The sequence below is a fragment of the Lepidochelys kempii genome, chromosome 9 (assembly GCF_965140285.1).
Source record: "Lepidochelys kempii isolate rLepKem1 chromosome 9, rLepKem1.hap1, whole genome shotgun sequence".
Lineage (NCBI taxonomy): Eukaryota > Metazoa > Chordata > Testudines > Cheloniidae > Lepidochelys > Lepidochelys kempii.
The window spans coordinates 73,598,871-73,623,551 of record NC_136388.1 but is presented as its reverse complement, the minus strand read 5'-3'; the positions used below and the strand labels follow the sequence as shown (position 1 = coordinate 73,623,551).

Here is a 24,681-nt window from a genome sequence, read left to right as displayed (position 1 = left end):
TACCAGCACTCCCAGCTACCTTCGAGACACCACTGACTTCCTGAGGAAACTACAATCCATCGGTGATCTTCCTGATAACACCATCCTGGCCACTATGGGATGTAGAAGCCCTCTACACCAACATTCCACACAAAGATGGACTACAAGCCGTCAAGAACACTATCCCCGATAATGTCACGGCTAACCTGGTGGCTGAACTTTGTGACTTTGTCCTTACCCATAACTATTTTACATTTGGGGACAATGTATACCTTCAAATCAGCGGCACTGCTATGGGTACCCGCATGATCCCACAGTATGCCAACATATTTATGGCTGACTTAGAACGCTTCCTCAGCTCTTGTCCCCTAATGCCCCTACTCTACTTGCGCTATATTGATGACATCTTCATCATCTGGACCCATGGAAAAGAAGCCCTTGAGGAATTCCACCATGATTTCAACAATTTCCATCCCACCATCAACCTCAGCCTGGTCCAGTTCACACAAGAGATCCACTTCCTGCACACTACAGTGCTAATAAGCAATGGTCACATAACCACCACCCTATACCGGAAACCTACTGACCGCTATTCCTACCTACATGCCTCCAGCTTTCACCCTGACCACCCACACGATCCATTGTCTACAGCCAAGCTCTGCGATACAACCGCATTTGCTCCAACCCCTCAGACAGAGACAAACGCCTACAAGATCTCTATCAAGCATTCTTACAACTACAATACCCACCTCCGGAAGTGAAGAAACAGATTGATAGAGCCAGAAGAGTTCCCAGAAGTCACCTACTACAGGACAGGCCTAACAAAGAAAATAACAGAACGCCACTAGCCGTCACCTTCAGCCCCCAACTAAAACCCCTCCAACGCATTATTAAGGATCTACAACCTATCCTGAAGGATGACCCAACACTCACAAATCTTGGGAGACAGGCCAGTCCTTGCTTACAGACAGCCCCCCAACCTGAAGCAAATACTCACCAGCAACCACATACCACACAACAGAACCACTAACCCAGGAACCTATCCTTGCAACAAAGCCCGTTGCCAACTGCGTCCACGTATCTATTCAGGGGACACCATCACAGGGCCTAATAACATCAGCCACACTATCAGAGGCTCGTTCACCTGCACATCTACCAATGTGATATATGCCATCATGTGCCAGCAATGCCCCTCTGCCATGCACACTGGGCAAACTGGACAGTCTCTACATAAAAGAATAAATGGACACAAATCAGATGTCAAGAATTATAAACATTCATAAACCAGTCGGCGAACACTTCAATCTCTCTGGACGCGCGATTACAGACATGAAAGTTGCGATATTACAACAGAAAAACTTCAAAACCAGACTCCAGCAAGAGACTGTTGAATTGGAATTCATTTGCAAATTGGATACAATTAACTTAGGCTTGAATAGAGACTGGGAGTGGCTAAGTCATTATGCAAGGTAACCTGTTTCCCCTTGTTTTTTCCTCCCCCCCCTTCCTCAGACATTCTTGTTAAACCCTGGATTTGTGCTGGAAATGGCCCACCTTGATTATCATACACATTGTAAGGAGAGTGATCACTTTAGATAAGCTATTACCAACAGGAGAGTGGGGTGGGAGGAGAGAAAACCTTTTGTAGTGGTAAACACCCATTTTTTCATGGTTTGTATGTATAAAAGCATCTTCTGTATTTTCCACAGTATGCATCCGATGAAGTGAGCTGTAGCTCACGAAAGCTTATGCTCAAATAAATTGGTTAGTCTCTAAGGTGCCACAAGTACTCCTTTTCTTTTTATCAGTTCTCTATATCTACAAAATGAAGTCTTATGTCTTGAAACAGTATTCGTTATTTCAAAATGCAAGAGCCCACTTGCTTATCAACACAGCTCATGGGGAACAAATCACTCTAAATTACTGCTTTTTGTACATGTTCCCCATTGAAAATAGGGGTCTTCCTCAATTTTAAAAGCCCTGCACGGAATTCCTCCAGGCTACCTGAAAAAGTCTCTCTCTCCACAACCTCCCATGACAGCTTTGTTCCAAATAGGTCAACCAACAGAGAGTCACAAAACCTTAACAGGAAACAGAGACTGTAGAAGTCACCACCAGAAGTAATAAAAAATCATCAATAGACTCCACTGCATTCAGACGGAATGCAAAACATACCTCTTGCCTAAGCTTTCTAGCAATGGTACTTTTTGCACTCCAACAATCTCACTCTTCTATTTTCAATAATAATTTAAAAGCTCAACCTGGCTTTTGTGGTCAGGAAAAGTGTCACCATTTTTTCCTCTTGGAAGGTGCTCAGATACTTTGGTAATGGGTGCTAATATATGAACGTAACAGGCATAGAAGTACACAATATTTTAATAAAGTTAGCATGAAACAATACAATGCTATTCCTACATTGGGTGTTTCTCTAGGTAATTTTCCTCATTATCTTGTAAGTATTGTAAACTCACTCACTTCCATCCTGTAAGTATAGAATAGAAGCTTTCCGTGAAAGAACACATTTCAGAGTTGCTCGCTTTTATATCAGTTATAGTCAAGGGTGCTGGAACAATTTGTATTGTGGGAGTACTCAGAGCCATTGAACCAAACTGTAAACCCTGTATATGATGGAAACTACTTCAAGCAGGGGTTATAGACGATTATTTCTGAAAAATTTGGGGTTAAAGGGAGGCAGACAAGCTAGAATAGAAGTCTTGAGCAAATTGTTGCTCTGAGCCAAATCTCATGTCTTTCAAAAATGTCTGAAATAGAAAACAGTAAATTACTGGGGAACATGAAAGGCCAAAGTAAGTAAAAATGACTCATCAGGACATTCTTCTAAAAACCTAGGAATCAATGCATACCTCACTCCTCTCTTTATAATATAGTTAGATGTGCTTTCCAATCCTTGTCTTCTCAAAATAAAGTGTCCATCTCTATCAAATCAATTTAAGCCTCCTTCCTTCTATTGCTGCCTTCGCAGTTTAATATTTCAACAACTGTATGTAAAGAAATTCTGCCTGATTCAATTGCAAACTAGCCCCTCACCTCTAAATCATGTTCTCTGGTTCATAAATGAGCTACTACACCAAACGGCTAATTAACATACATTCTGGATTTTAAGATGACCATGAAAATCTCCCATAACCAAGTTACTGTATTGGCCAAGTCAAGCTTTCTTGCAAGTTAAACCTCCCAACCCAGGAAACATTTTGGTTGTCCTTTAATGGTTTCCCTACAATGCAAAGATCAAAATTATACTAAATATTCTGAACGCTCAATCACTAGTGCCTTATATAGTGTAGTGCAAGAATAATTTGTGCTGCATGTTGATTGCAATCTTGGCACTCTCTCTCTGTTTCCCAGAAGATGCTGAAGTGCTGCATTACTTTACGTATTGTATTTCCAAGGTAGCTGAGTTACAAGTAGGCAAAAGCATGCTGGTGCTGTCTTGCTAATAGAGAAGTTTTCCATATCAATTCCCTATTCTTATTGCACATACTTCACATTCAACTGGTTAAGAATATAAACAGAACTCCATTCTAGAGGTGTGAGAGGCTTTTCTTCAAGGTATGGGATATCTTTTTTTTTTGTTCAAGCATAATTCCAGATACTGTCTCAGAAGACAGGAAGAATGATTTTGGTCTCATATCAACATGTTAAAAACAAAAGAAGCTATAATAAAGGCTGGGAAACGTTCCTTTGCTTGTAAGCATGGAACAATGTGAATTCCAATGACCTTTCTTGTAGCACAAATCCAATTTATAGAGATAGAAATCTCACATCTGTACCTTGGCATACTGGAAGGTTCGTAACAGTGACATAAAATAGTTTAGTTTTCTCTATTAAAACATACCTGTTTAAACCAATAAAGAATTAATGCTGTTTTTATTCACTCAAATGTCTTCAGTACTTATAAAGTGTTGTACTGTTTATGCAGAATCCATTTAGAATGCAAGGATGTGACTTACAAATGTCTTTGAATCATTCACATAAATATGCATGTATGCCATTTATAACAGTAGCCTTGATGAGAACACAGTGTAGCTGGCTGCAAGAAATGCTTAAGAGGCTTACATTAAAACAGAATATAGAACGGTGGTTAGAAATCACAGAACAGGTGACACCTTATTCTGATAACCTGGTGATAAAAACTGTAGGATATGATGTATAGGCAGTAGAGTTACAACTTTACTATACAGACTGAACTATATACTTCAGATATTGTTCAGTTTTAGCAAGACAATACCCATGGTAGGTCATCTATAACAGTCAAAATTAATTTAATATAAAAAATGAAGCTGTGACTGCTTTCTAAATTGTTTCAATATTCATTTAAACAAGAAATGTTAAGATTTCAGGTTTTTATTTTTATTACAGTGGTACTTTAAATCTTTTTAAAAATGGATACGCTCACAATTTGACATAAAGCAATTAGTCTCAAGCCTCATAGACAATCTCCTTTCTCTAACTATAAATGTTGACCATTACTTGAAATAAAAGTACCCAAAATAGTGGAATACCATGGGCACAATCAAAGAGTTTGTCCAGTCTGAAGAATTCTTATAGTCCCAGGGATATTAACTAACAATGATAGATAAAAATTTTCCAGAGAGAAGTGTGTTTAAGACTATGCGGTCCCTTTAAACCTATCACTGGTGTAAAACAGAATACTGCCTGTCTGGCCATCGAGCCAGCAACTCCTTAGGTCTTCTGTAAACGTGTGCCAGTGAAATTGTAGTGAGGAAATTCCACCTTTTGATGGGAAATGAAGAAAACATTTATCTCACTGTTTGTTTGAAAATAAAATATCACCTGCTTGAAGGTGGTTAGTGATTTAGAATATCAGAAGACATCACAGTGAGACAGATTAGTAAGCAGAGTATTAGAGTGGCTAAATGGTGAGAAGTCACCATCACCGCGGTCTGATTCCCATGCACAGACCTCTCAGCCCAAGTGAAGTTCTGCTGAAGTAAAGTGAGCATAACAATCCACCCACACTGATGCAGCTATAGGATTGGGGGCCATAATGTCTAAAATACATAAATATTTGCTTAGTTAAGAAGTTGGTGAACTGTGTATTTTGTCATCCAAGATTATCAGAAATTAAGAATAAGCCATTTTGTTAAGAAAGGCCTAAAAGCCTATTGCATTCATTAAGTTACTGAATTCTCATCCGCAATTCAGAATTGGATACGTGCTCAAGACATCTGATGAAAGAAACAAATTGCAAAAAAACAGCTGACAACAGTAAGCCCCATAAACAAAATTTTACTGACACAAATCATTGTATTGAAATCAAAATCAGAATTTAGAAATTAGGCAGAGGGCTGTTACTCCTAAAGTATACAGACATGCTCCTGAGGAACTCAACCCAGAAATGGTACAATGGAACTTATTTTTCATATTCAGTGTTTATCCTGGCACCTGTAAAGAAGTACACCGTTTTGCCTGTAATGGCTGCTGCCTTTTTGTCCATGCATTTAACCACCTGTCAAGGCAAATCCACAGGGTTTTCACATTTTACCACCATGTTCTTTCTCTAAGAGAAGAGGGCCCTTCAATTCAAAGCAATGGTTGTGGCAATGTATATTCAGAGAGAATACACCTCCCTATACCCCCACCACTGTGGTACTGAGAGATCATGTCCACCCTCTAGACAGCCAAATTTGGACCCTATGCTGCTAGGATGACCCTTCCAGCTGCGAGTGGCCTAAAAGCTGGAATCCTCTTATCAGAGAAGAGAAATTAAGAGTCCATTGTTGAGATTAGAAAGGAGGAAAGTGATTATTGAACACACAAAGGAAACAATGGCAAAGCACATGTAAAAATGACCACACTCACTGCAGTCTAAACAACCCCCCACATCAGACCTTGTAACGACATTTATAGAAAACCCACTCTCAGATACCATCACAGATCAAAGCATCCTGTTGGTCCTATACTAATAATTACAATACACATAATTTTTCCTTCAAGTGCACAAGTTAGCACCTGCAAAGGGTGGGTGAGAAAGTGACTTACCAGCCATGTAAGAGGAGATTCCTCTATAATGTCATGCTTCCAAAGGCTATCTGAACTATCAGGGGGAGGGAGTAATCTGGTGCTCAGTGGTGCCCATTTAAGAACATAACGGCCATACTGGGTCAGACCAAAAGGTCCATCTGGCCCAGTATCCTGTCTTCCAAGAGTGGTCAATGCCAGGTGCCCCAGAGGAAATGAACAGAACAGGTAATCACCAGATGATCCATCCCCTGTAACCCATTCCCAGCTTCTGGCAAAGAGAGGCTAGGGACACCATCCCTGCTCATCCAGGCTAACAGCCATTGATGGACCTATCCTACGGGAGCTTATCTAGTTCTTTTTTTAGTCTTGGCCTTCACAACATCCTCTGGCAAGGAGTTTCACAGACTGACTGTGCGTTGTGTGACCCCTACTTCTTGTGTTATGAGAAGGAGCAAATAACAACACTTCCTTATTTACTTTCTCCGCAACAGTCATGCTTTTATAGATCTATCCTATCCCACCGTAGTTGTCTCTTTTCTAAGCTGGAAAGTCTCAGTCTTATTAATCTTTCCTCATATGGAAGCCGCTCCAAACCCCGTATCATTTCTGTTGCCCTTTTCTGAACATTTTCCAATTCTAATTCATCTTTTTTGAGATGGGGTGACAACATCTACACACCGTATTCAAGATATGGGTGTCCCATGGATTTATATAGAAGCAATACGATATTTTCAGTCTTATTATCTATCCCTTTCTTGATGATTCCCAATATTCTGTTCTCTTTCTTTTTTAACTGCTGCTGCACATTGTGGATAGTTCCAAGAACTATCCACAATGATTCCAAGATCTTTCTTGCGTGGTAACAGCCTATTTAGGCCCCATCATTTTAGATTTATAATTGGGATTATGTTTTCCAATGTGCATTATTTTACATTTATCAACATTGAATTTCATCTGCCATTTTGTTGCCCAGTCACCCAGTTTTGAGAGATCCGTTTGTAGCTCTTTGCAGTCTGCCTAAGACTTCAGAATTTTTGAGTCTGCAAATCTTGCCACCTCACTGTTTAACCCCTTTTTCCAGATCATTTATGAATAAATTGAATCTGACTAGGCCCAGAACAGACAGCACTATTTACCACACCTGGGGGACACAACTATTTTCCTCTCTCCATTCTGAAAACTGGCCATTTATTCCTACCCTTTGTTTCCCATCTTTTAAACAGTTACCAATCCATGAGAGGACCTTCCCTCTTATCCCATGACAGTTTACTTTGCTTAAGAGCCTTTGCTCTAGTCTGACTCCCTGGCCCCTCTAGAAACACGTACTCTAGTGTCATACATATAAAGGGAAGGGTAACAACCTTTATTTATGCAGTGATATCAAATCCCTCCTGGCCAGAGGTACAGAATCACTTACCTGTAAGGGGTTAATCAATTCCATTAACCTAGTTGGCACCTGACCAGAAGGACCAATGGGGAAAAGATACTTTCAAAATCAGGGGATGAGGGGGGCAAGGTTTTGTCTGTGCTTTTTGTGCATTCCCTCTCGAGACAAAGAGAGACCAAGCAAGTAATCCAGCTTCTACTGAAATAATACATCTAAAATTACAGAAATTGTAAGCAATAGCAAGGAAATGCGTTCGATTATTTTTTGTTTTAGCTTGTGAATTTTCCCTATGCTAAGAGGGAGGTTTATTCCTGTTTTTTGTAACTTTGAAGTTTTGCCTAGAGGGGAATCCTCTGTGTTTTAAATCTTATTACCCTGTAAAATTACCTTCCATCCTGATTTTACAGAGGTGCTTATTTTACTTTCTTCCTTTATAATAAAGTTCTGCTTTTAAGAACCTGATTGGTTTTTAGTGTCCTAAAAACCCCAGGGTCTGGTCTGTGCTCACCTTGTTTACCTATTTGGTTGGCATATTATTCTCAAGCCTCCCCAGGAAAGGGGGTGAAGGGGTTTGGGGGGATATTTTGGGGAACCAGGAACTCCAAGTGGTCATTTTCCTGAATCTTTGGCTAACTCACTTGGTGGTGGCAGCAGTACCATCCAAGGGCAAGGAAGGATTTGTGCCTTGGGGAAGTTTTTAACCTAAGCTGGTAGAAATAAACTTAGGGGGTCTTTCATGCGAGTCCCCATATATGTACCCCAGAGTTCAGAGTGGGGAGGGAACCCTGACATAGTAAGATGATTAACCATCCTATTAGCCAGACTTTGGAGCTGAGGAAATGAGTGTCACTGTCATGGCCCCAGCAATGTTACTAGAACAAGAGGACTGCTGTGTATTGTCAGAGAAGTATGATCAACAAGTTTTTATTTTAGAATCAATGCCTCTCCTTATCTTAATTATTTTCAGGGACTGGGTGTAGTACAGAAGTATGAGTATTTTTGAAGTAAGAACCCAGAACTGCAGTACTTGTACATTCTGTGAACAATGTAGTATCAGGACTCAGAAAACTGTCACTTGATACTGGAATCCATCCTAATCCTTGTACTTTTCCATTGATGAGGCGGGGGTGGGGACAAGCACAGACAAAAGATTCCCGTCTTGTGCCAAAGTTATGGGCGTGGGGGGCGGGGGTGAAGGCGGCCAGTCAAGAAAAAAACCCTGCTTACGACCTAAGATATCTGCTGGAACAAGGACTGTACCAGAGGAAAGGACTGGGCCCAGACTAGGAAGGACTCTAATCTGTGAAAGAAGCTTATTGGAACATCTTTGAGGGTGAGATATTACCTGTAATCAGTTTCTTAATGTATTAGGCTTAGACTTGCGTGTTTGGTTTTATTTTGTTTTGTGACTTACTCTGTTCTGGCTGTTATTCCTTGAAATCACTTAAATCCTACTTTTCATACTTAATAAAATCACTTTTGTTTATTAATAAACCCAGAGTAAGTGATAAATAACTGTGGGAGTAAACAGCTGTGCATTTCTCTCTATCAGTATTATAGAGGGCAGACAATTTATGTATAAGCTTTCTACAGAGTCAAACAGATTTATTTGGGGTTTGGATCCCATTGGGAACTGGATATTTGGGTGTTGTAGACAGGTAACCTGCTGAGCTGTTTGCAGTTAAGACTGCAGCTTTGGAAGCGTGGACTAGACTCTGGGTCTGTGTTGCAGCAGGCTAACATGTCTAGTTCAACAAGACAGGGTTCAGGAGTCCAAAACTGGTAGGCAAAACAGGCTCAGAGGTAATTTCAGCACATCAGGTGACAGTCCCAAGGGGGTCTCTGTGACCGAACCCGTCACACTACCAACAAGTGCAATGGGATCCCTTTTAGGAAGGCAGTGTTTTAAGTGACTTAATACTGTTCTGAAAAGGTAATGTAGCACATTTACAATGTAGCAATGTATTATTGCCATGACTGCCCATCATTGATAGCCAGTCAAAAAGTTCTACTTATAGTCAGTCATCGTTAAATTTATGCCATATTATTTAAGTTAACAGAATCTTAAAATTTCTGCTTTTTAAAATTAAAACAGATGAACTTTTACCCCCTTCTTCTAAACAGTCACACTGAAATGGCCAGTTGAATGCTACACTGCTCTAAAAGCAATCTCTTTTCTAAAAACTGTAAGAACGAGTTGAAAATTTTCTAATCTACAAAAATACAAGCCAAACAAAAGTGATGTTATTACAAGTCTACAGAAATGTGTTAGCATAAGGTTATCAAATATTTCCACTTACTATTAAAAAAAATATAAAAAGTCCTGCTTACCTGCAGAAGCATTGTGGGATCTCTCCTTGACCATACAAAGGAAACAAAAAGGGTGTATTGCCATAGCGGCCAAGACACTGAAGAAAGTGCTTTGTTGCCTTCAGCCCATCTATGGTGCCACTGTCAGCCTCCGACACCATTGAAATAGAATGCAGAATAAAGTGCTGCAAGTTAGATGTTAATTTCTGGGTTTTCAAGTATTCTGAAAATTTACGTTCCTTGTAATCTGTTACAGAAAAAAAAAAAATAGAATTCAAGTAAAGGATGCAATTTAACACGGCAATTTTTCCCCATTAGAATTCCAATTAAAAATATTTAAATGTAAGAATGTTTCTTTTAAAGGTGAACACAAAAGAAAATATTACAGTTTAGTAATGACAACTTAATTTTTCAATGTGTCTAATTGGAAATGGGTAAGCCAAAGAGACAGAAGTTAAAAATGGACGGTCAGCCTTGACTTTGAATTAAAAAAAGAATCTCAAAAAATTTACTTTTAAGAATGACAGAAATCCACTGCCTGTGAAGAGACTCCAGTAGTCTGGCAGGTTTTAGGAGAACAGAGTAGTAGTGACACATCTAAAAATGTTTTCATCTATTCAGTGAGTTAGGCCTGATCTAAATATAATTTTTGTACAATTTAGCTATTTCTATTAGGGATGCAATTTTCTACCAAAATAGTGACATCCCCTAGTGTGGACAGTTATATCAGCATAAAGGTGCCTTTATACTAGTATAGCTTACTCCCAGAAGGGAAAAGGATAAGTTCAAGTGGGATGAGGCATCTTGAAACAGGTTGCATCACTTGGGAGACACGTATGTTGTAACATTTTAATTATATGGGTGTAGTTAAAGCATACAAGCTCTTAGAACAGCATCCTGAATGCTGAACACTTGGAATATACAGACTCTCCCCAGGTGTATGTAAATTCGCACTTACGGAAAAAGTTCCACAAGCCAGAAACGGGATTTTCGAGTTGCGGAAATTTTTGCATACTGTACGGGTATACATTTCTGACTCACACAAAATTCGAGAAATGAAAGGCTTTCCGGAACAGAATGATTGCGTAAGTTGGGGGGCGTCTGTATTGTAAATGGCTGACTTATTATTAATAAAAAAACAACAACTGAGTGGAGATGGGATGTACCAGGGAATGAAGAGCAGATGATTAGGATTTCCCTTCCTTTTTTTAATATTATTGTTGATGCACTTGTAGATACATAAATCCTTAAGAAGCTCTCTCAATGCAGATATTGCATGTCTGCAACACTTCACATACTTAAAGAAAATTCAAATATTGTGTTAAATTTAATTACCATGGTTAATAAATTTTTCTTTTTCATTTAAATGGCAACTGCTGTATTTCAGCTACTCATGTCATTCTATATAATTAAGAAGTCTCTTTTCTTAGGCTTATTCTGGTCATTTCAAAACTCAGGACTATAATTCAGACATTTCCTATACTGCAATGACAAATATTACAAAAGTATATTTTCTATCTGAACTTCAGCCACTGTTTTATTACAAATATATTTTACTACCTATGTACAGCCATGCAGCAAATCATAAAATACACTACATTTTCTTTTATTGTATTGTCTTTATAAAAAAGGTAGCTCAGCCTTTCTCCATTTTAGGCTTTCTATATAATATTACATTTTAGAGAAAAAGCTTTTGAAAAAATTCACTGCCATGCACTCCCCATTAGAAATCTGCCCTCCCAAATGAATATAATGGTCTCAAGAGGAGCAGCTTTAAAGTTCTGAAAAATTTCAATTAGTTAAACTTAACTAAAAATATATTTAATTATTTCAAGGGTGGCTTTAAATCTGGTAACAAAGTCTGTGTAACTATCTCTGGAAGTAAAATAAATCTACTGTCATGCTAGTATATGAATCAATGAATTGCATCTAAAATTGATGTGGTGTCTCTTTTTTGGTACCTAATAAATTTTCTAAATACCACCTTATATTCTTTCTCTGAGTACCTCTATTTCTTCCACCAGCAGCAAACCTGAAATTGCCTGTAATCTATAAAGCACTTTGGCCTAATGAGTTTTTACCTTCAGGATCTCTCAGAGTTCATCACTAGTCCGTCACATACTTCCCTCTGCTAGTTTTATCATTTCATTATCTATATTGACCAATTCTCTTTTCTGACACGTGCTTGGCATCTTGCCTGCTATTATTTCAGCCATCCAATCCAACGGTCACATTCAGCCAAAGCAACTCCAAATTCACTTACAATAACTAATGTACTCAAATACATCCTTTGCTCAAAAGCAAAGCCATTTTACATTTTCTGTCATCTATTAAGGCACCTGGATTCTTCAGTCTCTGAAATCTTTGTAACGTCTTAACTTCCTCTCCTCAGTGTGTTGCCATTTTATTTTCCACGTATTTTCTAACTCAGACCCTAAATTTTAGAGGGCAGAGAATGCCTCAGGCAAACTACTCTCTCATTCTAGGATTGGAGAGCACATCACTACATCCTTTGACACCTTCAGTAGCTTCCAAATAGTCACAAAATCCAATCCAAAATAGCCTTGATTTTCATAGATTTCCTTGGGCTCGACTCCTTTTTCTTTGACTACTGTCCACCTATTCCTGCAGCTCCTGGTTCAACTCTACTCAGATCTGGTTTTCTTTCTCCCCTCCATGCAACTCTAGAGAGTGTGGGGGGGTGGGGGGGCAGGGGGTATTACTCTATGCCTGCCCAGAGGAACTGCTTCCAAGTATAGAATTAAAACACCTTTTTTAAAGGTATAAGACGGACTCATTGTACATGAGTACTCATTGTACATGTACATGGTTTACAGCAACATCTGTTAAGGGTATCAAAAATAAGATGTATTCACTATCCAAAAGAGAAAAAAACATGTATATCATATCAAATTAGCAAATACTTCAGTAAAAAATAGTTACTTTATAACAACATTTTGCAAACCAGCAGCAATATACTATGGAAACAAGGGGTGGGGGGGTGAAATTGAGAAAAATAAAGGAGTGGGAGTTTGAGAAGCAGAATTTAATATCGAAGTGAAAAGGTCAGGAAACGGTTAAGACATACTTTGAAACTGAATCGATAAAAGTAAATAGGGTGAAAACAGAGGAGCACTATTAAAACTACAGGTAACTGAATGAACACATGGCTGTGCAACATTTCAGTGAAATGCACTACCTTGGTATTCCTCGGGATGTTGTTCATAGTCCAAACAAAATGTCAAAAATTTCATTAGCATTCTCTTTTCCACCATAGTGAGCTGTTTGCTATTGAAGACATCCGCTCTGGAACAAGGTACCTGGAAAATAATATTTTAGTAGTTTTTCAAAGGGAAGAAAGGAAAAAGATTTGTTATACTGATTACCTGCTGAGCATTTTAATATTCATCTATTCCCAATAGCCAGAATATCCTGATACTTTGTTTTTGTTTTTCTTTATTTTCCATCAGCTTCAAGAGCATCTTTGCTGACTGCAGAGATAGTTAAATATGAACAACTTTTCTTAGCTTTGCCAAATAACTCCTGTTGCCATTGGCCTAATAATGGCATTTCCTTCCTAACCAGGAGCAAATGACAGATCAAGTCTACCTCTGTCGTCTGAAAACTACAAAATTAGCTTTTTTTTTTAGATTTAAAAAATTGCTTAAAAATTGCTGAGTCAACAGTAGTTTGACATGACCTTAAGGTCTAAGGCAGTAGTCTACTTAGTTCCACATGCTTCTTTCAGCAGAACAATATCCTAACATTTAATTTATGAAGTGAGACAGTAGAATTACCTGCTTATCACGTCAGAGAGCAAATAGTATTTTTCCTGGAAAATGTCTCTAACAAACAACTGCAAAACGTCTCATGAATATCAATTTCAACTCATTTATATTTCAGAATCAATTCAACTTATATAGTGCATTCTTCTACAGTACCTGTTCCACTCTTCCTTCTTGAAATGCAAGAATCCTGGTGACATTTTTGAACTCCGCATATCGGCTAACATTAGACTTAGTTAGGAGGTCAATTAACAGTCCCTGGGAATAGAGTAGCTGTAGAAATCAAGAAAATAAAATAATTGAGGATAAAGAAAAGCCAAGTACTTACACAAAATGAAACAGTTACCTTAGTCGTATCAGATTTATAGGCTCTTTCCCATAATTGCTTATAAATAAGTACTGTGAAATAGGAGGATATGAAGAAATACAAAGATTCCAGAATAAGATAACATTTGGTTAGTGAGAGGGATGACACACAAAATAGCTGAAGGATGGCATCCCATAAGAAAATATGTTCCTACCCATCAGTGATATGGTTTTATTGGTTTGGCAAAATCAGCATATTAGGTTCAGTGTATGGGGAAGAGGTGAAGCTCTCATCTGTACTACACAGGGACTGCTGGCTATCAGATAACACTGCTGTATGATTTCAATAAAAGTTCTGTACATTCCTTTGTATTTTGTTTGCCTTTCTACATCCTCAGAATGGTTACAGAAACAGTCTTCTGCTCTAGTCACTTGAGATTTGAAAGATATACGAGGCTCTGTCCAAGACCACCTCTTTTTCTCCCTTTATAGCCTCTCCCTGGGAGATCTTATCCACTTATAGAGTTATCTGTATACTGGTTAACAAAACAACCCTTTTTCTGGCTCCAAGTCCATCTTCTTCTGTCCAGCCCTGCATTTCAGGCTCACCTTTCTAATATCTAATGAATGGCCAGTGAGCAGCGCAAAAATCAACATGGCCAAACATGAGCACCTGTTTTTTCTCCCTTTAAGCTCTCCCTTCTCTCCTACCACCATGACCAAAAACGTGCTCCACAGCACTCAGACCTGTAACTTGGGTGTCATCTTTAATTTAACACTCTCTCTCAACCCACACACCAAGACCATGTTTTATATGTCTGTATAGCACCTAGCACAATGGGCCCACTTTCTATTAGGACCTCTACTAACACAATACAAATAATTAGCAATTTAGTACTGCATTGCTTCTTTCTGTAGAAGAGGCTATGCTCTCATTTGATGCTGACCACACATTTGTCCTGATTTACTTGTATTTTCAAGCTGTTAAAATATCGTAAAAACCTGATGCCTAAATTAAAGTTACATTTCTGTAGGTGTAAATTGTAAAATGATAAAAAAGTTTGTTTCTTTCCTTTTCCTCCTCTTCTGAAGATGGACAGCCACAGTTATCTTGCTTTATGTAGGTATTATTTTCCCCTTATATCAGGAATTATCAAAGAGCCATGAGAATTTTTTCAGTCTTAATCCTGTTGGTGATATTGAGTCAGGAGTCAGTTAGTATAAGGGTGAATTTTCGTTTATATGTAGGACATATAGACCCATAGTAATGCAGACATTAAACTTGTTTAAAAATGGCAAATTAAAGTTATGTTAACAGGATTTACAAGTAGCTTTTGAGGCAGCTTTGAGCTTTGATAGAACAAAATAACCTTTCACACAATTCCCCAGAAAGGACAGATCTGTAATTTTTTTATTGTGGTCATGAGATCTCATAGGTCTTGAGAAAGGGTAATCATGAAATATGTGAATGGATAATGAACAACTTTTCTAAGTCAAAGTTATGACCAGGAAAGTGGCCAGGCCTTAATCGTCAAAAAAGCCATACAGGAGCCCTGACTGTTCACCAGAATTACCTCAATTCCCCTTACCTGGGTCAAGTCATCTTCTTTTGTTATTCCCCTGTTATTGGTTGCTTGGGAAAAATATACAGATTTGTGGACGTGATAAAGAAGCAGTATCGTAGAAAGGAGGGCCACAAGATGGACCAAGGTCAGAATGACCTCACTTGACCAGGATTAGATAATGCAATTGGGGTTTGAAATATCTGATACACAGAGGTCTTGTGGGATGATACCAGCCTGAATTTCACCCTTAAAAGACTAACTAAACAAGGAAGAAGTGTGCTTTCCAAGGTCACCATAATGATAACCAGATGGCTTATTTCCCTTCTTTCCCTCAAAAAAAAAAAAAAAAAAAAAAAACAGACAGACAATATCATAGGCCAGCCAGTTGACCAGAGGAGGATGCCCACAAGCATGATTGTACCCGAGTGAAAAGACAGGTCCCCAAAACTGCAGTTCCTAACTGACCCTGAAGCTCCACAAAGCAAGTGAGCTGAAGAGAAGACCCCTTTCTCCCCCTGCCCTCCAAGTAACTTATCTTTTTGTTTCCTTAACTGGATACACTAATACCTATGCAGGAATGCCTGCCAGGAAAGACCTGTCAACTGTTTTTTGGGGGGAATGGGGTGGAGAATGTATGTGTGGCCAGTAAGAGTATGTCTACACAGCATAGTTATCCTCAGACTGTTTTAAGCCCAAGCCCCCTATCATCCACACACAAATCAATCTGACTCAGGCCAAAAAGCCTTTAAGACTCAGGCCTGCAGCCCCAATGCAACTCGGGTCCAAGCGCTGTCATTTTGCAGTGTCAACGAAGTTTAAGCAGCAGACCCGAGACAGACTTTCTGTATAGTGCTCTATGAACATGTTTGCATGGTTATGAGACCTGGGTCCAGCAACTCTAAACCTAGGTTTACAATGCAGTGTAGATGCCCAAGTGTAGGCTTGGCAACAGAGTCCACAAATATGGGCCCTATAGACTCAGTTTACAATACAGAACAGCATGAACATTGTCAAGGTTCCTCCCCCACTCTGAACTCTAGGGTACAGATGTGGGGACCTGCATGAAAAACCTCCTAAGCTTATCTTTACCAGCTTAGGTCAAAACTTCCCCAAGGTACAAAATATTCCACCCGTCATCCTTGGATTGGCCGCTACCACCACCAAACTAATACTGGTTACTGGGGAAGAGCTGTTTGGATGCGTCTTTCCCCCCAAAATACTTCCCAAAACCTTGCATCCCACTTCCTGGACAAGGTTTGGTAAAAAGCCTCACCAATTTGCCTAGGTGACTACAGACCCAGACCCTTGGATCTTAAGAACAATGAACAATCCTCTCAACACTTGCACCCCCCCTTTCCTGGGAAATGTTGGATAAAAAGCCTCACCAATTTGCATAGGTGACCACAGACCCAAACCCTTGGATCTGAGAACAATGAAAAAGCATTCAGTTTTCTTACAAGAAGACTTAATAAAAATAGAAGTAAATAGAAATAAAGAAATCCCCCCTGTAAAATCAGGATGGTAGATATCTTACAGGGTAATTAGATTCAAAAACATAGAGAACCCCTCTAGGCAAAACCTTAAGTTACAAAAAAGATACACAGACAGAAATAGTTATTCTATTCAGCACAATTCTTTTCTCAGCCATTTAAAGAAATCATAATCTAACACATACCTAGCTAGATTACTTACTAAAAGTTCTAAGACTCCATTCCTGGTCTATCCCCGACAAAGACCAGCATATAGACAGAGACACAGACCCTTTGTTTCTCTCCCTCCTCCCAGCTTTTGAAAGTATCTTGTCTCCTCATTGGTCATTTTGGTCAGGTGCCAGCGAGGTTACCTTTAGCTTCTTAACCCTTTACAGGTGAGAGGAGCTTCCCCTGGCCAGGAAGGATTTCAAAGGGGTTTACCCTTCCCTTTATATTTATGACAAACATATAATCCTATAGTACAACCTAGGCTGAAAGCAAATCTTCTCACATCTCAGGCAACCTCTAGTAATTTGTGGTAAGATTCCAACCTTAGCCTCTATTGTATCCCCAAGAGAAAGTAAGCTGCTAAATAAACTGCATAGAGATTGAACAATTTACTTAGCTTATCCTTGGTGTTATCTTAATTTTGTGATTTTATTACTGATTATGCACATGCAATGATTTGACACATGCAATAATATCCAATTATTGTTCTCAAATTGTTTTCTTTTAAATTAAAGAATTTTAATTTGTATTATGGTTAACTCCTTGATTTGACTAATTTGATTTACATTGTACTATTAATCTGTTTCTCATATTATTTACTGCTTTAGGGAAGTATTATAAATCAGTTAACTTTACAGTTCCTTATGTTCTTGAAGTAAAAAAAATATGAAATTGGTTTTCTCTGATCAAATGTTGATTAGGTAAATACAACCTTAAAGGAATTTTTAAGTAAACATTATTAAAACATTTGACTCAGGTTCTGAAAAGCCTATTATTACTACATCGAGAATGTGCATTCTCTGTATCATGCTTCCCTAAAACTTTATTTAACAATCTATTTCCAAACATAATTTGGCTTTTCTTCCTTTTCTTCAGTAAACAATTGTTATTTGTGTGTCTCTTCTCTATGAGTTAAATACCATTACGTCATATTCCCTAAAATGCATGTCCCCTCTAATTAAAAAATTCCTGGAAGTTTTTCAAAAGCTTAGTTCCTGCTTTTATTGCATTCAACTGGTGAATGAAACTAGCCATATTTAGCCATAAAACCTTATAATCCGCTTTGTTTTACTCTTTGTATAACCTAGAAATTTATTGCACACTGTTGGGAGGACATGAACGTAACCACTAGCACAAGATGGATTACTGAATTTAAAAGTAATGCCTCACTGGAGAAAATTACCTATATAGTGCTATCATTCTAAAAGTTGTCTGTCCCAGAGTGCAGAAATTTGTCAAGTTCCATAGGAGATGCAAAATCCTGGCTGCCATCTCAGATTTCAAGTTCTGAAGAGCCACGCCTCTGAAGTGAGTTTTAATGATTCCTTTTCAAGACAAAGGTCTACTGGAACACTACCTAGGGCAGCATGGATCAGTCTTAAAAAGTCTCAATTCCAGACGTGAACAGCTGTGATTTACTGTAGCCTTTTGTTGCTCTTACCCCTTATGTCTCCCTCTGCCAGACCATTTCTTCTACCTTTGTTCTGCCCCTTCCATTCTACTTTCATTTGTCCTACACTGTATCCTAGCTTTAGATCATTATTGAGGAGTTATCTGTTCAGGTGTTTCTCCCTTGCCTGTGTACGTCCCCCTAGAGATCCAATTGAGACAGTTGGGTGCTCTGGTGTGCCCACTGCCCGTCAACTAAGAGCTCTGGAATTTTGTGGAATTAGCATTATCTGCAATATAATTGCCAATATTGGTCTAGGCATTGGGATATGTGACATAAAATGTGCTCTATAACACAATATTCTCTATTTTAGCTACTGTAAATTGTTAATCATAGAACCTTAAATATCATTGTGACAGCACATAATTGGAAAATCTGTATTTGAAGTGCTGAGAATCTAGCAAAAATGGTTTTTTTGTAATTTTAACTCTAAGCTTTTAATATGTTATTGAAGAAATTGCTTATTTTCCAGCTCCCGATAATAAAGTTCAGTTTCTGAATTTGAAAACATCTGTTACACACGCTATGGATGTGATCCAAAGCTCACTGAAGTCAACATAGAAGCAGACATTTTTCCATAGCTTTTGGGACAAAGCTCCAACCTCCACTCCACTCCCACTCCAACCAGTGGGTCCCGTGCTTCCTAGAGGATTTTGCTAGCCTCAGAGGCCCACTGTGACCCTCCACATAGGCCTTCTCTCTCTAGAGGCAAGGGTCACAGCCTACTGAGCCATTTTCATTATAAGCCAGCAAGGGAGGTGAGGAGAACCTATCCTCCCTCGCACAGTCCCTGTTGTCTCCCATTCTCAGTGATTAGTCAGGGAGAGGAGCGGGAGGAGCCCGGGCCGCCCTCTACTCTGGGCTCCAGCCTATGAACCCTGATAGTAGCAGCTCTTGATAGATGAATTTTTGGAAACAGGACGAGTACGATTCCCTGGGCCACTTCCCCACAGCAGCCCCTACTTCCTCAATATCTACGTCACCCTTACCTCAGGGCCTCATTTCTTGTACCTGATAGGGTTTGTACTGCTCCATGTCTCCAGCGGCGTGGCTTCCTCTTACAGCTCCTGACAAACGCCCTCCACCTGACTAAGTGGGAGGCTTTTAACTAGTTTCAGCCAGCCCCTGATTGGCTTCAGGTGTCCCAATCAACCTAGCTGTCTCCACTGCTTTCTGGAAGGATCTTAATTGGCCCCAGGTGTCTTGATTAACCTGGAGCAACTGCCATTTGGTTACCATGGTAACAGGAATATGTTTAACCTGGGGCTAACGTACCTGTTTCTCACTACTTTCCTGTAGCCATCTGGCCTTGCCCCCCTCACACTTTATGTATACTGTACATATACTGTGAAGTAGCCAAAGAGCAAAGAACCTGGTTTTGAGAAGTAACTCTGTGCTCTAATTAAAAACAGCACAAGAGTAGGAATTCAGAACAACGAACACACACACACACACACACAGCTTCAATCAGCTTAATTGTTATATTAAGGACTAATTGCCTCTGATATTTTTCAATAGGCAAGTTATTACAATCCACTGTGTCAATGACACGGAAACTAAAAATTCTCTAATAAATACTTGTTAATGAAGAACCATGACTGCTTCAAAGGAGCAATTTCTTGGGTTCAGGAAAGTGTGCTTAAAAGAACTCCCTAAATAGATATATGGTTGATATGAAAAATACTCTGCATCTTGAAAAAAATCTGAAGTTTTCATTTAGATGAACTTCTGTTGCTAAATATAGTTTTGTTCCATTTTATCTTAAATATTGCAGTCAGAAAAGAGTTTTAGACCTCTGAATGAAGCTTTCAATTGCAGGGAAATATGCTATTACAACTGTACTTCTGAGCTGATATTTTTTGGTTTCTTTAGTTTAAAACACCCAGGCCTTCAAGACCACACATTGTGTTGTGATGCTGAACAGACATTTTAAAAAGTATAACATGCACACCACTTTAGAGCACAATTTTTTTTCCCCAGTCAGGTTATGACCGCCTTGTTAAACCCTTAAACGTCCACAAGGTATTTTCAATTTTTTTTAATGAAGTAAATTTTTTTTTTTTTTATGAACAAAGTCAACTAGTTCCTACCTTGGAAATTAAATCAATATTAAATCTCCTGCCTTCTTTAACAATTTGCGTGTAAGTAATTTTCTTTGGTTTCAAGGCAGCAGCTTCTGCAGTTGATACATTTTCTGTTTTTCCTGTTTCCAAAGCAGATTGGTCAGAAGTTGCATCACAGAGGTTCTCTCTCTCAGAGGTCATTTCTGCATCCTTCCTTTCTGTCATACTCTCTGGATCATTGCACGTAACACTTTCTGGAGATATTTCACAGTTCTCGGTCCCTAATGACTGGCTTTGCACCGGCAGGCTCTCTTTTTCAGACTCCTGAGCAGCCTCACGAGTATCAGAAGCTTCAAAGGCTGGCAGCTTTGGCAATGCACCAGCTTCTTTAACGTCTTCAGCTAAATCCTGACTGATTAAAAAGAGAGTCTTTAAAATAGCCTTAAAACTGAACTTATTTCAAGCAACATTATGAGTTACTACAAAGAATGGGAAATATCTGCAGCCCTTTCATGAAAGGTGTTAGATTCATCTGCCTGGTCCAAATCAGGTGTCTTATTTGGATCAGCTGAACTACTCTGGTTCTCTGACTATAAAGCTATTACTCATGTGGGTTACTTTAATATATAAAATAGTAGACTTGCAAACTCCATATCTGTATTTTTATTTTCCATTAAAAAAACATGAGACCAGGCAAATTAACAGAACAAGTAACTCTTAAAACTCAACATGATAAACAATGCAGCAGATGTTAGTTGCCAAAATAGAACAACAAGGAGTGTGATATTAAAAATAAACAGATACTAAAAGGTCATTTGAAATGTTTTTTATATGGATACAAAAACCTGTTGGAAAGCCTAAATCATTAAGTCACTGAAGATATTTGAAAAGCAAGTAATTTAAGACAAAGGGACTACTCTCAGAATAAGGAATACTTGATTTGAATAAGAATATTATGACTATGAGTCTATCAATTGTTCAAGAGAAATACAAAATTGTGAACTGAAGTTTTGGCACATAAGAGCTTTCAATATATCTTTTGGTCTTAATCCTGCAATCTGATTTACGTAAACCAGCCCTTATTCCAGTGTGGAGTCTCACTGAAGACCCATGTGGTTCAGATTTCAGTATTCAGGGCTTATGTACGTACAATTCAGTCACTTTGTAAATAAATTTATAAATGAGACTTTAATATACAGGATTAATGAATAAATAGTTAATCAATTGTCAGATTCTTATGGAATCCAATAAATTGCTTATAATCGTGATTTATAATAATCTATTACCATTTTTGATGTGCTTATAACCATCTATAATACACACTACTTGTGTATGTTACACATTTATAACATCTATTAATAATTTATTAACCCTTTAATAACCACGAGACCCATATAACCATGTAATTTTCAGGATGTGTGTATTCTGTAAACCTATAGGGCCCTAAGGAAAAGTTTTACTCTTGCTTCATGCATACCTTGGGCCCCTGTACTTCCTGCAAAATGTGGCTCATCCCCACCTCCACAAGAGTTTTCTCCCTGTTAGCACGTGCTTTGATCTTCTGAAGGGCCACCACCCATCCAAGCAAGCATAGAGCCTCATTCTCCCAGCCTCCCTGCTTTCAGCTGTTGGCTACTGCTAATGTTAGATTTAACCCACCATGACCCTGGCTCCTACTGCAAGCTCATTCTGCTCACTACTACTTTATGGGTTGAGGATAAGGTGGGACCTAGAAACAGAACAGGAGAGACTCACTAAGAACACCAGTGACCAGCAACAAGAAGGTTCCTGGCAGAGCAGAAGCATGATTAAGTAGGACTCACTGCAAGCAGACTCCCAACCTGCTCCTTGCCTCCCAGCAGCCATAGATTCTTCCTCCTCAACATCTCCTTAACAAAACCCTGGAAATTAGCCACTTAGGTGATATGAACATGGAAAATGGCCAGTCTCCTCAAGTATCAAAAACTTTTTTTTTTAAAGCAGTATAGTTCACTTGTTAACCAAATACAAACATACACCCAGAATGCCATTAAACGTAGGTTGTATCTAATCATCAGGAAATAAGCTTAAGTAAAATATTATAATGAAGGCATGTCTTTGTGCAGTTCTGATTAATCTGTAATATGCCTACACTAAAGGCTACCTGGTCAGAGAAGGGAGGTCACCCTAAGTAGCAAGTATTTTGCTCAGTCCTCCTCATTTTCATAATGAAAAAATTCTTTAAAATTCCCCTTATAAAGCAGAACTCCACATTTAATCTCATCTGTCTTTTTCATCTTGGACTTCAATGAAGTCTACCTCAGCAACTAGTACTTTTGAACTTGAAATTTTAGTTTATGCTACCAACTGAGATGAATCAAATCAATGTCATTATAAGTGAAAGCAATTCAGCAACAATTTTGCATTATCTTTTTATCTTTCTACCACAAGCCATTAAGGCACTGAATAAACATTTTAAGCTCAGCTGAAAACTAATGAACTGTGATTTTAAAGGTGATCTGCAAGGGTACAGTTTATAATTCCAGGGGCTATCAGTACATATAAAATTCTCCTAACAACAGTGTTACCAAAATGCAACCCTTTCCTCAGAGGCAGGGGCACTTTGTCAGAGTCATCATTGGAAGAAAACCCTAGATGCCTTTAAGGATTGCAATACCCCACCCTACAGGCTTGATGAGGGTTCTGTGTCTGATTGGTTGTACAGAAGTGCAGCATAAACCTACTGGCTCCTGCATACGTAAGGGGATGGATAATAAGCCCTTCCCCAAACCAGGGGTGCCATTCTGGATTGGGAAGAAAAGGCTACTACAAGGAAGCAGCAGGCAGAGGAGTTGGCATGGTTACATGTGGTTGCATCTCTCCTGACTCCCCACCTCTGGGTTTGGGAGTGCCCAGGAACCTCATAGAGACCCCAGTGACCCAAACCATAAGGACTGACTCACAATCATCCCCAGCATAGCAGCAAAGGCAGCAGTGGCGAGCACATTAGCAGTGGGGTTACCAACTTTCTACTCGCACAAAACCGAACACCCTTGCCCCATTCCTTGCCCTGCCTCTTCTGCGAGGCCCATGCCCTGCCCCTTGTCTGAGGCCCCACCCCCACTCACTCCATCCCTCCCTCTATGGTTCACTCTCCCCACCCTCACGGGCTGGCTCAGAGGGCTGGGGTGCAGGAGGGGGTGAGGGCTCCGACTGGAGGTGTGGGCTCTGGGATGGGACTGGGGATGACTGATTTAGGGGTGCAGAGGATGCTGTGGGATGGTATTGAGGGATTCACAGGGTGGGGGGAGGGGAATAAGGGCCGGGATTCGGGAGGAGGTCAGGCTCTGGGCAGTGCTTACTTGAAGCAGCTCCCGGAAGGAGCTGGCATGTCCCCCCTCAGGCTCCTACATGGAGGCACAGCCAGGTGGCTCTGCACGCTGCCCCATCTACAGGCACCGCCCCCGCAGCTCCCATTGGCAACGGTTCCCAGCCAATGGGAGCTGCGGGGGCAGCACTTGGGGTGGGGGCAGCATGCAGAGCCCACTGGCTGCTACTATATGTAGGAAGTGGGGGGGCGGGGGGCATGATGGCTGCTTCCCGGAAGCCATGCAGCACAGAGGTGCTGCCAACCAGACAGTTAACAGCCCGGTCAGCAGTGCTGACCGGAGCCTCCAGGATCCTTTTTCAACCACATGTTCCAGTCGCAAACCGGACACCTGGTCATCCTAGTTGGCAGGGGAAGGGGAGGTAGCCCCTTACACACAGCAGGAACCAGAACTTTTCCCTTGTGGAAGTGACATGGACCTAGTTTGCCACAAGCATAAGGAGAGGAAGATGGGAGCATCTGTGAGTGTTCACTTATTTACTTATGCTTTATTTTCAGACCCTCCTAGTGCCATCCCTGCTGTAGCTGGCCAGATCATACTGAAAAGGGATATGCCAGCAAGCACCGTGCGGAGATCTTTATCTGTTTAACCCTGTTGAACCCTGATCTTTAACCCTGTTGAAGCCAGTCCACAGGCAGTTGAGTAAATTGGCATTTCAGTATAGAGTATATTATTAAATTTTTATTACTATTCATTTATATTCTAAATGGAGTTTGCTTCAGATGGGATAGAGGCTGTGGAACCTGAAAGAAAAGAAGTTTA

The 24,681-nt window shown here is 39.6% G+C and overlaps 1 protein-coding gene across 6 annotated transcripts in view; it reads right to left on the bottom strand.

Moving 5' to 3' along the window:
* Positions 1–24,681, bottom strand: part of CHM (CHM Rab escort protein) — a 150,633-nt gene that overhangs the window by 74,661 nt on the left and 51,291 nt on the right. For 3 of the 6 annotated variants that reach the window (XM_073360879.1, XM_073360881.1, XM_073360882.2), the window contains 4 exons: positions 20,579–20,963; positions 13,624–13,740; positions 12,882–13,002; positions 9,704–9,929 (listed from right to left, as the gene is read on the bottom strand). In XM_073360879.1, coding sequence (XP_073216980.1) covers positions 9,704–9,929; positions 12,882–13,002; positions 13,624–13,740; positions 20,579–20,963 — 849 coding nt within the window. Of the gene's footprint in view, positions 1–9,703; positions 9,930–12,881; positions 13,003–13,623; positions 13,741–20,578; positions 20,981–24,607; positions 24,663–24,681 lie in introns of those variants that run through there. The other 3 variants (XM_073360883.1, XM_073360884.1, XM_073360885.1) reach the window with 3 other exon arrangements.